The 13,724-nt window shown below is 40.9% G+C and overlaps 1 protein-coding gene across 6 annotated transcripts in view; it reads right to left on the bottom strand.

The window, feature by feature from the left end:
* Nucleotides 1-2,099: 2,099 nt before the first annotated feature.
* LOC146549654 (receptor-type tyrosine-protein phosphatase U-like) overlaps nucleotides 2,100-13,724 on the bottom strand; it is a 260,100-nt gene continuing 248,475 nt past the window's right edge. For 5 of the 6 annotated variants that reach the window (XM_085262637.1, XM_085262638.1, XM_085262639.1 and 2 more), the window contains 3 exons: nucleotides 5,447-5,604; nucleotides 4,139-4,274; nucleotides 2,100-3,145 (listed from right to left, as the gene is read on the bottom strand). In XM_085262637.1, coding sequence (XP_085118763.1) covers nucleotides 3,083-3,145; nucleotides 4,139-4,274; nucleotides 5,447-5,604 — 357 coding nt within the window. In that variant the 3' untranslated portion in view covers nucleotides 2,100-3,082. Of the gene's footprint in view, nucleotides 3,146-4,138; nucleotides 4,275-5,446; nucleotides 5,605-6,334; nucleotides 6,392-13,724 lie in introns of all 6 variants that reach the window. The other variant, XM_085262642.1, reaches the window with a different exon arrangement.

Genomic DNA, 13,724 nt, shown 5'->3' with positions numbered 1-13,724 from the left:
GGCAACTGTGTTTTTCATCCAACATGCATTATGCAGCTTTTCATCATTTTTAAATGCAGGGAAGGCAGATAGATTCATTTGAAAACACAAGCAGCGAATGCAATTGAACAAGGAACACAAAATAAGGACAGGCCAACCAGACAGCTCAGTGTGACCTCTGACCTGTGTTCACATTTTTTCACTGTTTCTGGAGTTCATGCACCTGCTGTGTTAGAAATCCTGTCAGTGTCCTTCCTCTCCTTTCAAGGCGCAGTGGGAGTACAGTATATTGAGCTTGGAGGGTAGCAGAGGGTCAAACAGTGAATCAGTGAAGCTTTTTTATCCACTCATTTAGAGGGAAAAAAAGGAAAAACTAGATGTGACATCACATGTGAAGCGCCACATGCAGATTAAGTGTGCCGGGCCCTTGATCAATAGGATCATCAGGACTCTCCAATTAAAGAGGTGGTTTAATACTAGAGGGTCTGTTTGGTGGTAGTGATAAAAAAAAAGTCCATTAAAGTTGCTAATTAAATGATAAGCGTAAATTAAAACACAGGTCAAGAGAGTGAACTGTCTGGTGCTTTTTTGTTAGCACCAATATCTCTTGGATGTATGAGGCGGGGCTAGTGAGGGATTTTTTTCTGGTGCTGCTGGTTGGGGGAGGCGACAATCTTGTTTGTTTTTTTTTAAATCACAAATGCAAAAGTGTTTAAAAATGCCTTTTTGGACTTAAGCGTCTGCCGCACATCCATGTAGGACTCCGTGGGGGAGGGGAACTGGGGCATGAAATGAGAAGGCGGGTGTGTAAAAATGTGTTGAAGCTCAAGTTTTCTTCTTTGCAGTAATAAATCTGCATTATTATTAATTCAAGATGTAAAAACCGAATATTGTGATACAATATTAATGAGAAATTCCTATTTGTGGCTCAAGATAGCCTCCAGTCCTGGACACATTAACAGCCACTGGGTTGTGTACACAGCCAGATATGCAAAGGACACCCCCCATTCTAATTCTGTTTGCACTTGTTTTATGCGTCTTTATAGTCATGTTGTTGTCAGTTTGCATCTTATTGTGGTTGTTTATAGTCTGTGGCTTCTCTAAGTTTCTCTGTAGTTTTTTGTGTTTCTTTGTAGTCATGATTGTCATGGTCCGGGTGAATACGGGGTGTTTCCACTCTGCTGGGCTCCACCTTCAGACGGAGACTCCAATCAGCTTCCACACCTGGTTCCAATCAAGTCACCTGCATATAAGACCAGCGTTCACGACAGACCCCTGCCAGATCTTCTGCTAACACATGTTAGTGCTAGGCCGCCAAGCCCTTGCGAGAACTCTGGATTACTGTTTTTTCTCCTCACCGTGTTTTCTTTCCTTTTTCGCCATAGGACCCATCTGCCTGCCTCCCTGCTCAGCTCCCCACTCCAAGCCTATTCTGGATCTGCTTTGGACACTCCTCACCCGGAACCCCCTGGACACTCCCTCCTCGATTGACACTTCAAATCTGCAACGCGTAAGCCCAAACCACCATAGCCTAATCCTCCAGCTGTGATTCATTGAGACTACCACTGACTACTTTCCTCCTCTCATCATAGTGACTTCACACCTCCCTCCAAGCCGCTGCCCCCTTTCTCCATTCCCCGGATCCCTCTGTGGAATCCAGCCCTCAGAGTTTCTCGTTCACAGTTTTGCCTCACAGTTTTCCGCTCATAGCTTTCACAGTTCATAGCATGTAACTTCGCTCAGCTCTGTAAATAAACTCTGTGCTCACGCCCGTTTTGCCTCCCTCTGTGTCTGCATTTGAGTCCACACCCACTGCCTGGCCCTCTCGGCCGTAACACATGATCACTTTGCATCTCTTTGTGATTGTTTTGAATGTCTTTGTAGTTACGCTGTCGACAGTTTACCTTCCTCTTTGGGATTTTGTAACTCATCTTACTGCACGGCATGGATGTGTCCAGTTGATGGGTGGAGCTTACACATTGCGTAACATATCCGTGATGCTAACAAGAGAATCCGTTTTTTCATTCTGGAAGTGTAGGTCATAGAGGATGCCAAGATTCAGCCCGAGTTGTTCTGCTTGCGTCTGTGAAATGCACTAATAAAAACCTCTTCAAAAAGTGTGGCTATGAGGCAACAGCATATTTTATTTCATTTCCTCTTTTATACACTATTTTGAAAAGAAAACACATTGAATAAATACAAATTTAGAAAGCAACAGATTTTCACTGTATTCTCACAGCAACACATGGTTACTTTTATGGAGCTCTCTCAGGACTAGCAGAGGGATTCGTTTTTGCAGAACCCACCCTAAAGCAGACTTGAGCCACACACTGCAATGGAACACTTAAGACTGGGCATGCAGATGTTGAACCCTACCCCTTTTACAGACACAGAGAGAATGGATTGGCACACTGAGAGACGTTAAGAACATCTAGAAACACCCGAGGGAAGGAAAAGAAATATCTATATACACAAAGAATAAATAAAGAGAAATTAGGTCCAACACAACTTCACTGTACAGATATGTCCACTGGATGTGACCAACCTCTTTCCAGCTCAGCCTCACGTAACCCTTTGACCATCAGCCCCACCCACGATAAATTCAAATATAATATAGTACAACATGGGATGTTCACCAACAGCAGATTGCACCATTTACAATGTTACAAACAAACACAAAATATCATCCAGTGCCTGGCCTATCAGTGTTCAGCGTTCATAGTAAGGCAGGATACAGCAGAGATCTTTGTATCCAGTCAGTGAGTTGTACAACAGGTAGTCCGGCTTGCGTTGACAGTGGTTTTATAAAGTAAACTCCACTCCTGTAGTGTTCAACATTTTGGCAGATGTAAAGTGGCAAAAAAAAGAGTACGGGTTGGATCAGAGCGCAGAGGAAAAGCCAAGAAGGGTGTCAGTAGTATATTACAAATTTTCCCGGGAACTTTCTCTATCAGCCTTTATGGCCGATGTTTCATCCAGGCGTTGCGAACGAGAAAAACAGAGCTGCTTACACGGACTAAGGAGGCAGGAGCAAAGATCCAAGATGCAGGGTCCAGGATCTGGACCGTCTACTTGAGGATTGACGAGATGAAAGGGATAGATGCTATCTGACTTCCAAACAGTCCAGGTACTCCTGGGCCAGGTCATAGCAGAACCGGTACTGTTCCTGGAAACAAAACAGAGGCTTGTTTTTTCATATCATGATTATTAAATATTGTTATGCAATTAAAGTGGTTACATCTAGACTATTTTCTTGCACTGAATGAGATAAACAGTGCTTGGCCATGTCAAACATACAGTAATGTGATAACTCAATAACGTGTTATTCTTATCATATTTCTCTGTAAACATACTGTTTGAAAAGTTATTTTACAAACAAATTAGCTGAAACAAGTTGGGAATGTATGCATTTCCAATCAACTCAGACTACGTTCAACTTGAGATAGGCACGTGCATGAGTAGACAAAGTAAGTCATCATCAATGACACTGTGATTTACCACAGTAACATGTAAATAAAAACCAGACTGGCCAATATAATCCAGTGATCATGAAAAACAGGAGAGATTTTAATCAGTTTGGTCCACTCTGTCATCATTAAAGAGAGAATAAAATTTTGATATAAAATATACATATTTTTATACTGTTTTTAGTTATCATTTAGGGTTAGGGTTGAATTTTGAATTGAAAGCTATGATCCAATAGGAACAACATGTAGGCGACGGAAACAGAAGATAAAAATCAGGAGAAACAGATCAGACAAAGTTTATTTATAAATCTGTGGTTTTAGTTACCAGAGTGAACCTGCCACAAAGACATTTTTAAATTCAAACGCGTTTATGTTTTTTCTTTATAATTCTTCAGTAGAAATCTAAAGTACTGATGGTAATGTAGTAACCTAATGTTTTTCTTTCTTTTCCAATACGAAATGTCATTATTTCTTCCCTCACTGGTTAAAAATGCTTTTAGCCCCAACCCCCCACCGATGCCCATCAACAGGTTTTCTTTATAGAGTCTGTTACCCCGGTAACAGAGAGAGTTTAAGTGAACTCTTTCCAGAACAGAAAAGTAGGAGTTTCCCCTCATCTCAGGGTTAACAAAATCAGAGCTATTAGCTAAACCTTCCTAGAATAGTCCCAAAGTCTCCTCCTTGTTGCTTACCATTGTCTCCACCATGTTTGGCTTAGAGTTGCGCAGCGTTTTGGCAGCAAAGAACACATCCACAATGCTGTGGTGTCGAATCATTTCCAGGATCATGGTGCAAGCACAGAAAGTACCGCTTCGACCGCCGCCATTCCTACTCCAGAAGGAATGAACAAAGACACACACAGAAAATAGAAGCATAAAGACATGAGTGACCTAATAAAGATGTGGTAGAGCAGCTCACACAGCCTCTCAGAGGGGGAGCTACAGAGTGAAATGTCACAGTTTGACTGACCGCAGATCAAGCATGCTGCCAGAAAAAGGCCAGCCGGCAGTCATGCAAGATGAATATCTGAGTAAAGTTCTCATTAAAATACAGGAGCTGGGATTTAATCAGATATTAAATGTCTTACACATAGCCTGATCTCCAGAGAACAAAGGCCCTGACATGAGGATAGGGGACAGTAATTATGCGGCGCTGCTGCCATATTTATTGGATAATATTTCTTCAGCAAAACTGAAATTTAACTGTTAAGAAAAGAACTTTCTGTAACCATTTAAAGAAAAAGTAGCAAGGCGAACAATGTGAATGTAAGCTGTCATTACTCGCAGTACGGACTACTTAAGGTCAAACATTCAGAAATTGAGCCTTCAACAGAGTCTGAAAGAGACTGAGAACCTCAGCCTTTTAGACATGAAAACTTAGACCTGCTGTACTCATAATGCGAATGCTTGAATCCAGTAAATACTTTAAAAGTGCATAGACAAATAAATGAAGTAAAATTTCCTTTTGCATGATGCAAATTACATGCACAGCACTGTGAAAAAGTGTTCACCCTCTCCCTAATTTATTTCATTTAATTTTTGTAAATTTTTTGTAATAAAACAAATGCAATATTAGATTTAAATTAAAAAAAATTAAATTAAAAAGAATTACTCCCTGTTTGTGACAATGAGTCTTTCACATTGCAAGTGATCCAGGTCCTAAAGCAGGTACTCACATGGTGCCTTTATTTAGCGCTTTGCTAGTCATTGTACATATATTCAGAGCGTACTGTGTACTCTACATCCATGGCCAATTTAAAATTAGTTAACCTAACATGCGTATCTTTGGACTATGGGAGGAAGCTAAAGCACCTGCATGGTGAACATACAAACTTCACACAGCAGGCGTTTTAACCAGGAACTGTGGTGCTGTGATGCAACCTTCACTATCTTTCTACCCAGTGCTGGTACAAAGCAAACAACCCCAAGTGCTTATTGTAGCAATGATAGCTAAATTAAAGAAACAGAATGGATGGTGCAGGTGTATGTAAGCAGACTCACAGGCAATGAACAATGGTGCGTCCTTCCCCACACTCCCTCTGCCAGTTGTGAACCTGAGCCAAAAGGCTAAGGAAGGCTTTCTTGGAGTCGGGCACATCACGGTATGGAGACCAGCGCAGGAACTGGAAGTGACGCACAACAAGCTGGCCCTCCTGAAGCTGCACAGGAGAGAAGCAGAAAAAGGAAAAAGCTTCATCATGCATGCTTCACACACTACAAACCCATTCAGAAACATATGTGCTTATCAGCCAGAGGCAATTCTGTCAGCTCTCAGACCTGTTCTGCTTCTGTACTTTTCTATTAGGAGGTTGTTAAAAACACATCAAACTCAGTTATCAACAAAAATGTAAACATAGTTTAGAAGCCATCAGATTTCATATATTCAATACATTCCTACCAAGCAGCACTAACCAAATCTTTTGAATTTAAAGTTACATTTGCACCTAAATAAAATATGCAAACGTTTTTGGTTTTAATTATCTCTGAGGCTGTTAGTAAAATCACAAACGGTCACTTGATCCATTAATATAAAAATATTGATTGGTGCAGCTTTAAAAGCATATTTTATTAGCGTATTTGATGGCTACTTGAATGTTTGACCTCACCAAAGCCCAGGCTATGTCCAAAAATACAGTTTCAACATTTCAGGGTCAAAGGTGTGTTTAACTGAAATTGTACACAACCTTTTTTTAAAAATTAAAGAAAATGTAGAGGATACTAAAACATTGCTTTATAGTGTTTTTAGTGAAGAAGAACTCCATAAGGAACCTTAAATTTTAAGGAATGCAAGAAGTAACGATGCCTCTGTTGTGAGGTAGAAGCGCATCACAAATAAGATCATGTTTGGTAACATGTAGGACCTGTGCTATCTACTGGACAATAGAATACCTTCTTAGGACAGAGTTTAATGGTGTCTTGCTCTGGTGTTTCTGTCTTCTCCGGATCCTGTGGAGCACATGTGGGAACAGTTTCTGACATGATGTTAAGATAATTGAGGGGCCGAGTGGGATACTGAAGTAACAGGGGAGGTTAACACTACTGTGAGCTAAAGACAAGAGACACATCTGCTTCTGAAAGCACCTACAGAGGATTGTTGAGGATCTACTGAGGTCAAAGGTGCAACTGCTGCTACAGGTCATGCTAAGCTACTCAGACAACACTCATGCACATGAGCAAACACAAAGACTCACTACTGGTAACACAAATATTTCATTCATACTCAAATGTTGGATATGGTCAAAATAAAAATAAAAAACTTTTTTAAAGTAATATTTGATATTGTATAATTGCTCAAATAAAACAAAAACTGCTTATTAAATAGGTCTCAGGACCACATGCAGCAAATTACTCCGACCGCTGAGAAGAACAAAATCAAGCTGGGACCTAGGTCACCGTTCAGAATTATTATGTGTGTGTCAGGCTTCAGTTATCCTCTTGAAAATAAATGAATTGATTGGGTGCCAGGAACTACAGCTGCAAAAAAAGTTGTCTGCTGAGGTAGGGCTGGATCAAGTGTTTTTGTCCATGTTCAATGTTAAAGTAAAAACATGTCATTTGATAAGAAAATTAGATGTTTAAACAGCAATTTTAGAAATTAAGTCTGTCAAAATGACATATCAAGGGAACCGAGAGACATGCAGGGTTTACACTTGGATCTTAATGTTTCTGATTCTGTACAGGAAAGAAAACGGAGGGAAAGCAATTAAACCCATTCATTAAGTCAAGTCAGAGAAAATAGTTTGGACACTGGGGAGAAGTTAAATAGTTTGGAATTGTAGGAACCAGCAGTATCTCTCCATTCTGTTGCTGCCTTGTCATGGTAATTCATGACATACAAAATAACAGAAACATATTTGAAATCTCAAACCCAAAAACCTTTAGAGATTTATGTAAGGCCTGCCTGATGCCACTCAGTTGTGTGCATGTAGAAATACAGGGCTTATAGGAAAGGTGGGCTGCCTGAGTGGAAATTCTAAGTCTTTCTCAAGATAATAAAATGCAGGTTTTTTACTCTAATGATCGACACATATACCTAATCTAACCTAATATATCTATAAGTCTTGATTCTATAATGTAGTGACTGAAGAAAACCACTGGCATTTAGCCTCATTGTGGACTTCTAGAAGAACCAAAACAGGAGGACAGTTGTTGATTTGCAATATCAGGTATATATCTGTAGCTTTCCCCGTGTTTCTCTGTTACCTCCACCTGCATCTCATTCTCACTCTGTTTGTCACTCCCAGTGTATGTAAACTCTAGTCCTGTGTTCCACTTTGTAAACTCATCCGTTGTATATTCCTTACTCAGGGCCCTATTCCAAGAAGTAGGTTTAACTAACAGCTCCAAGCTTGGTGACCCCAAATGAGGAGAACTTTGAATTTTCTGTTCCTGAAAGAGAGTTAAGCTTAGTGGAGTACATGCTGTGAACCCTGTACTAGTGATTTCAACATGCCCAGAGTATGTTTCTTTATCTGGATTCACTTAACATAACACTGGTGTTTATTAGGATAAGTGGTCACACAAACCTGGTGACCAGCTCACTATGTTAACCCAGGGTTCCCCCTATGCTTAGCTATCCCAGACTGTGTGAATGGCATCGCTCTAAAAGCTCTACAGCTGTGGAAAACCTACCACAAAGCCTCTACAACAGTTGTCCACATCCAAACTCATGACTTAAAATATCATTAATCAGAGACCCTCAAAAAAGACTTGTGGGCCTTCTATGGCCACTTGAAAGCAGCGTATCATCTGTTTGCTGACACCCCCCTATTAGTGTTGTGAAGTTCAGCTGTCTGTGTGAGTTTCACATCTGGCTTAAGGGCTTCTGCAGGAATAATGACATCCCCTTTGTGGACAACTTCACATCATTCCTCAACCTACGTGAACCTTTTAAAGCAAAATGATCTTCACCCAAATGACGGGGATTCAAGTATTCTGACCACAAATATTGATCTAAGCCTTCACTTGTGACTTCTACAGCATGACGGTGGAAGACTCCTGCTAACCCCTGCTCCATTACAGGTACAGTTATTTTCTTACCATTAATATTAGATAGATTTTCACCAGATAAATTGCACATCTGCTGTTCTACCACTACAACACCAAGTTTTTAGGTCTCAAGGTCAGCCACTTCAACTTCACCAATGCCTGTGATTATAAGGCACAGATGGAAAAACCCACATTGACCATATTTCTACAGCCAGGTTTAATAATCTTACTGTACCATGTAAGTGTCAGCCACTGAAGCTCGTCTCTCCTGCAGTTATCGGTTTTTGTAAAAATAGATATCTTAACTAGTAAATCATTTGTTTATAATGGGTTTGTGGCCTGCAGTATCTGTTTCAGTTGGTTTAAACCAGGGCCCTGCTGGTTTCAGGGAATTTTAGTCACCCAACTACAAATTCTTGAATTCTTGATTCTGAGACTGTCAGGCAAACTAATGCTCTTGTAAACTAAGAGCATTAGTTTACAAGAATAATTTAAACTGTATTTAATTTTACTCATGATTCATTTCACACTTGCCAAGTCACTGCTTTTCAAAATTCAGTGTGAATATCCATTTTGCCTTATTGTTATCTACCAAACTCTTAAATCTGGTAATATTTCTGAATTAATTCTCTAATCTGCTTGCATCTGTTGCTGTTAAATTTAAGAAAAATATATTTTGTTAGGTGTGATTAATTTACACATTGATGATCCCTGTAACTGCACTGCCAGAGATTTTCTCAATATTTGTTGAGCTAGTTAATAGGTATGCCCTCGTTGTCATCTGTTGTGATTTTATTTTGAAAGGATGCTTCCTGTTATGCTGCAGAGTGCACGTGAGAGTTCAATAATAAAAACTAAGTGTTGTTCCGGTGAAAAGCCGATGCCCCACGTGTGATTATTCCTCCGTCTAGACAATATAAGTATCTTCAATATTCATGCAGATTCCGCTGGAAGACCCGTCTCTGCTAACAGGTTATGGGCCCAGGAAAACATTGAAGCTACGCCAGGGGAAAGTTTACCACCAGAAAAGTCGCAAAGTACAGCGTGTTCGGTGAGGGCTAGCGTGCTAAGTTAGCACCATGAATAAGCGTGCTGGTGAACCCAGTGGCCGATGGGCAAGGTTGGTTTTTGACGGAGATGAGAAGAATTATGAACTGTGGGAGACAAAATTTTTGGGACATCTTAGATTACAAGGTCTAAAAGACACAATATTGAAAAGTGATGACGACGATGAGGACGACGAAGATAAGAATGCCCAGGCCTATGCAGAGTTAATACAGTTCCTGGATGATAAGAGTTTATCGCTCGTGATGAGAGAAGCTGCCGATGATGGACGCGAGGCACTGAAAATTTTAAGAGACTATTATGCAGGAAAAGGTAAACCAAGAATTATCAGCCTTTATACCGAACTGACTTCTCTGAAGAAAGCAAGCAGTGAGAGCGTCACGGAGTACATCATACGCGCAGAGACATTTATTACAGCCCTGAGAAATGCTGGAGAGACACTTAGTGATGGTCTGCTTGTAGCGATGGTGTTAAAAGGTTTACCAGAAACATTTAAACCTTTTTCCGTTCACATTACGCAAAGTGAATCAGAAATCAAGTTTGCGGAATTTAAAACGAAACTCCGCAGCTATGAGGACACTGAGAAAATGCGCTTAATGGAACAAGAGGATAACATCATGAAGGCGAGAGTGCAACCCAGCGTGAGACCCGCAGCAGCTGCTAATGACCACAGGAGAGACATGTCAGACATAGTCTGTTTTAAGTGTGGCCAACGGGGACACAAGGCCAGAGCATGCCGCTACAGACAGTGGTGCGGTCACTGTAGGAGCAACACCCCTCGAGAGTCGACTTGCAGGAGACGACAACGGAATGATGAAGCACGCATAGCCTCGGAGGAGGGCGACAACGCAGAGAGCGACGACACCTATGTCTTCCGGATGAGCGATGACTACGCGGCACCTCAACAGCCACAAGACATCAGGACCAAAGGCCTAATGGTGGATACTGGCGCAACATCACACATCCTGAATGATAAAACAGCGTTCAAGAAATTTAATGACGACTTCCAGCCGGGAACGCACTGTGTGGAATTAGCTGATGGCACCAGGTGTAAAGGAGTGGCTGAAGGCAGAGGAGATGCAGAGGTGTGCTTGATTGACAGCAGAGGGAGACAGTGTAAAACAACACTGAAAGACGCCCTATGCATTCCCTCATTTCCACAGAATATCTTCTCTGTGAGAGCGGCCACCACGAACGGAGCCACTATCATCTTTAAGAAAGGAAGGAACGTCCTTCAACACAGAGACGGTACAAAGTTTCACATCCATGAGCACAACAGACTTTATTACCTTGAGACTGTAAGTGAGTACGATGATAAGTGTAATAATTGTTTTGATGTGCAGACATGGCATGAAATTTTGGGACATTGCAATCATAGTGACATTCTGAAGCTACAAAATGTGGTTGAAGGTATGAAAATCAAAGGGAAAACTGACAAAGAAAGTTTGAACTGTGAGGTGTGTATTCAGGGAAAATTTGTCCAGACTAGGAATAGAAACCCTGACAGGAGAGCTGAGAAACCTCTCGAGCTGGTACATACGGATCTAGCAGGGCCGATAGATCCAGAATCACGAGATGGACACAGATATGCATTATTGTTTACCGATGACTTTTCCGGTGCAGTATTTGTATATTTTCTCAAAAACAAAAGTGAAACAATGCAAGCAACTGAAATCTTTTTGGCCGATACAGCCCCACTCGGGAAGGTAAAGTGTATCAGGTCAGACAACGGCACAGAGTTCATGGCAAAGAGTTACCAGGTATTGTTAAACAAACATGGAATAAGACATGAAACTTCAGCCCCATATTCCCCTCACCAGAATGGTACAGCAGAACGTGGCTGGAGAACACTTTTTGATATGGGGAGGTGCATGCTTATTGAGAGTGCCATACCAAAGGAATTATGGACGTATGCAGTTCAAACAGCGGCTATCGTGAGAAACAGATGCTTTAACAACCGGACAGGGCAGACACCTTACTTTTTGCTGACTGGGCGGAAGCCCAATCTATCCAGAATGCGAAAGTTTGGGTGTGAGTGTTATGCTTACAAGCAAAACAAGGGTAAGCTGGATTCTAAGTGTACAAAAGGGATTTTTGTAGGCTACGACAAAAACAGTCCAGCATACAAGGTTTATTTCCCAGACAGCGCCAAAGTGCAAAAGTTTAGGCTGGTTAAGTTTGTAACCAAACACAATGAGGAAAAGCAAACACAAACTGATACGACATCTGAGGATGAAGACATACAGGTGAGGGAGAGACCAAACGTGAACAGGGAAAGCCCCAGTACCAGTTCACAGGAACCAGATACTGACAACCAACCAGAAGTGAACAGTCAGATCCCACTTAGTGATGAGACTGAAAACTCCAGAAGGTATCCTTCTAGAACAAGAAAGAAACCAGATTATCTAAATGAATATGAGTCAGGAGAAGACATTGATGATCAAGTGCTGACTAATATAGACTACTGTTACAGACTGATAAGTAACTCACCCGTGACATTCAGTGAAGCTGCAAGGTCACCCAACTCTAGAGAGTGGAAAGCAGCTATGGATGAAGAAATGCAATCCTTAAAAGAGAACAACACCTTTACCCTAACAATCTTACCTGAGGGAAAGAAAGCAGTGGGGGGTAGATGGGTATATGTGAAGAAAAACAGTGGTGATGGATCAGAAAAATATAAAGCACGGTACGTAGCTAAAGGTTACAACCAGTGTTTTGGGATAGACTATGATGAAACTTTTTCTCCGACTGCTAACCTGACAAGCATAAGAGTATTGATGCAGTGTGCAATACAAGAAAACCTGATTTTGCATCAGATGGATGTAAAAACCGCATACTTGCATGCACCAATAGATTTTGAAGTGTATGTTGAGCAGCCAGAAGGCTATGAAGTAAAAGGAAAAACAGATGAGAAACTGGTCTACAAGCTGGAAAAGTCACTTTATGGGCTTAAACAGTCAGGCCGAAACTGGAACAGGACATTACATGACTATTTGATAGAGAACGGTTTCATGCAGAGTCCTGTAGATCATTGTGTTTACACAAGGAAAACAGGAAAAGAAAAAGTGATCATGATCATATGGGTTGATGATATTATTATTGCAGCCAGTGATGAAAGGGTTTTGAAAACTGTGAAGGAAATGCTAACTGCAAGATTCAAAATGAAAGATATGGGGAAACTCAAACATTTTCTTGGTATTGATTTTGAGCAAACCCAAGATTGTGTAAAAATGTTACAAGAGAGATATGTAGAAAACATACTGGAAAGATTTCAAATGCAAGACTGTAAACCAAGATCAACTCCTTGTGAACAAAGGTTGAACTACAATGATGATGCTGAGAAAATGAACAATGTCAGAATGTACAGAGAGGCAGTAGGTAGCCTTATTTACTTGACCTCTTGCACACGACCAGATTTGAGTTTTGTTGTAAGTAAGCTGTCACAGCACTTCAAAGAACCAGCTGTGGAACATTGGACTACTGTGAAACATGTTCTAAGGTACCTGAAACAATCAAAAGACAAGACATTGTGCTACAGGAAAAGTGACAAAGATTTGAGAGTACAAGGTCACAGTGACTCAGACTGGGCTGCGGATGTGACTGACAGGAGGAGTACTACAGGTTACTGCGTAAGCCTGAATGAAGGAGGTACTTTGGTGTCATGGCGAACAAAGAAGCAGCCAACTGTTGCCTTGTCAACTTGTGAAGCAGAGTACATAGCTTTGGCAGCAACAACACAAGAATGTTTGTACTTGACACAACTGTTGCAAAGCATGTATGAGCATCAAAAGAGACCGCCAAAGATTTTTGAGGACAATCAAGGGACTATTGCATTGGCAAAGAATCCTGTTAACAGACAGAGGTGTAAGCATATCGATATCAAATATCATTTTGTGAGATCAACAGTTAATGCTGGAAATTTGATATTGGAGTATTGTCCGACAGGTCTGATGGTGGCCGATGTTATGACAAAGCCAGCAACAAAGGGGAAGTTATTGAAGTTTGAGAAATATATGTTTGGAGTGTAAACAAATAGTAAAGAAAAACTGTTTCTTTTGGAATGCATGTAAAGCTGACAACGTGAGTGCAAGTGGGGGTGTTGAGCTAGTTAATAGGTATGCCCTCGTTGTCATCTGTTGTGATTTTATTTTGAAAGGATGCTTCCTGTTATGCTGCAGAGTGCACGCGAGAGTTCAATAATAAAAACTAAGTGTTGTTCCGGTGA

This window comes from Mchenga conophoros, linkage group LG22 (genome assembly GCF_057382185.1).
Source record: "Mchenga conophoros isolate Kocher_MC1m ecotype Shallow Benthic linkage group LG22, M_conophoros_male_GT1.1, whole genome shotgun sequence".
In the NCBI taxonomy this organism is placed as follows: Eukaryota; Metazoa; Chordata; class Actinopteri; order Cichliformes; family Cichlidae; genus Mchenga; species Mchenga conophoros.
The sequence above is the reverse complement of the archived record's forward strand: the minus strand, read 5'-3'. Positions and strand labels throughout refer to the sequence as shown.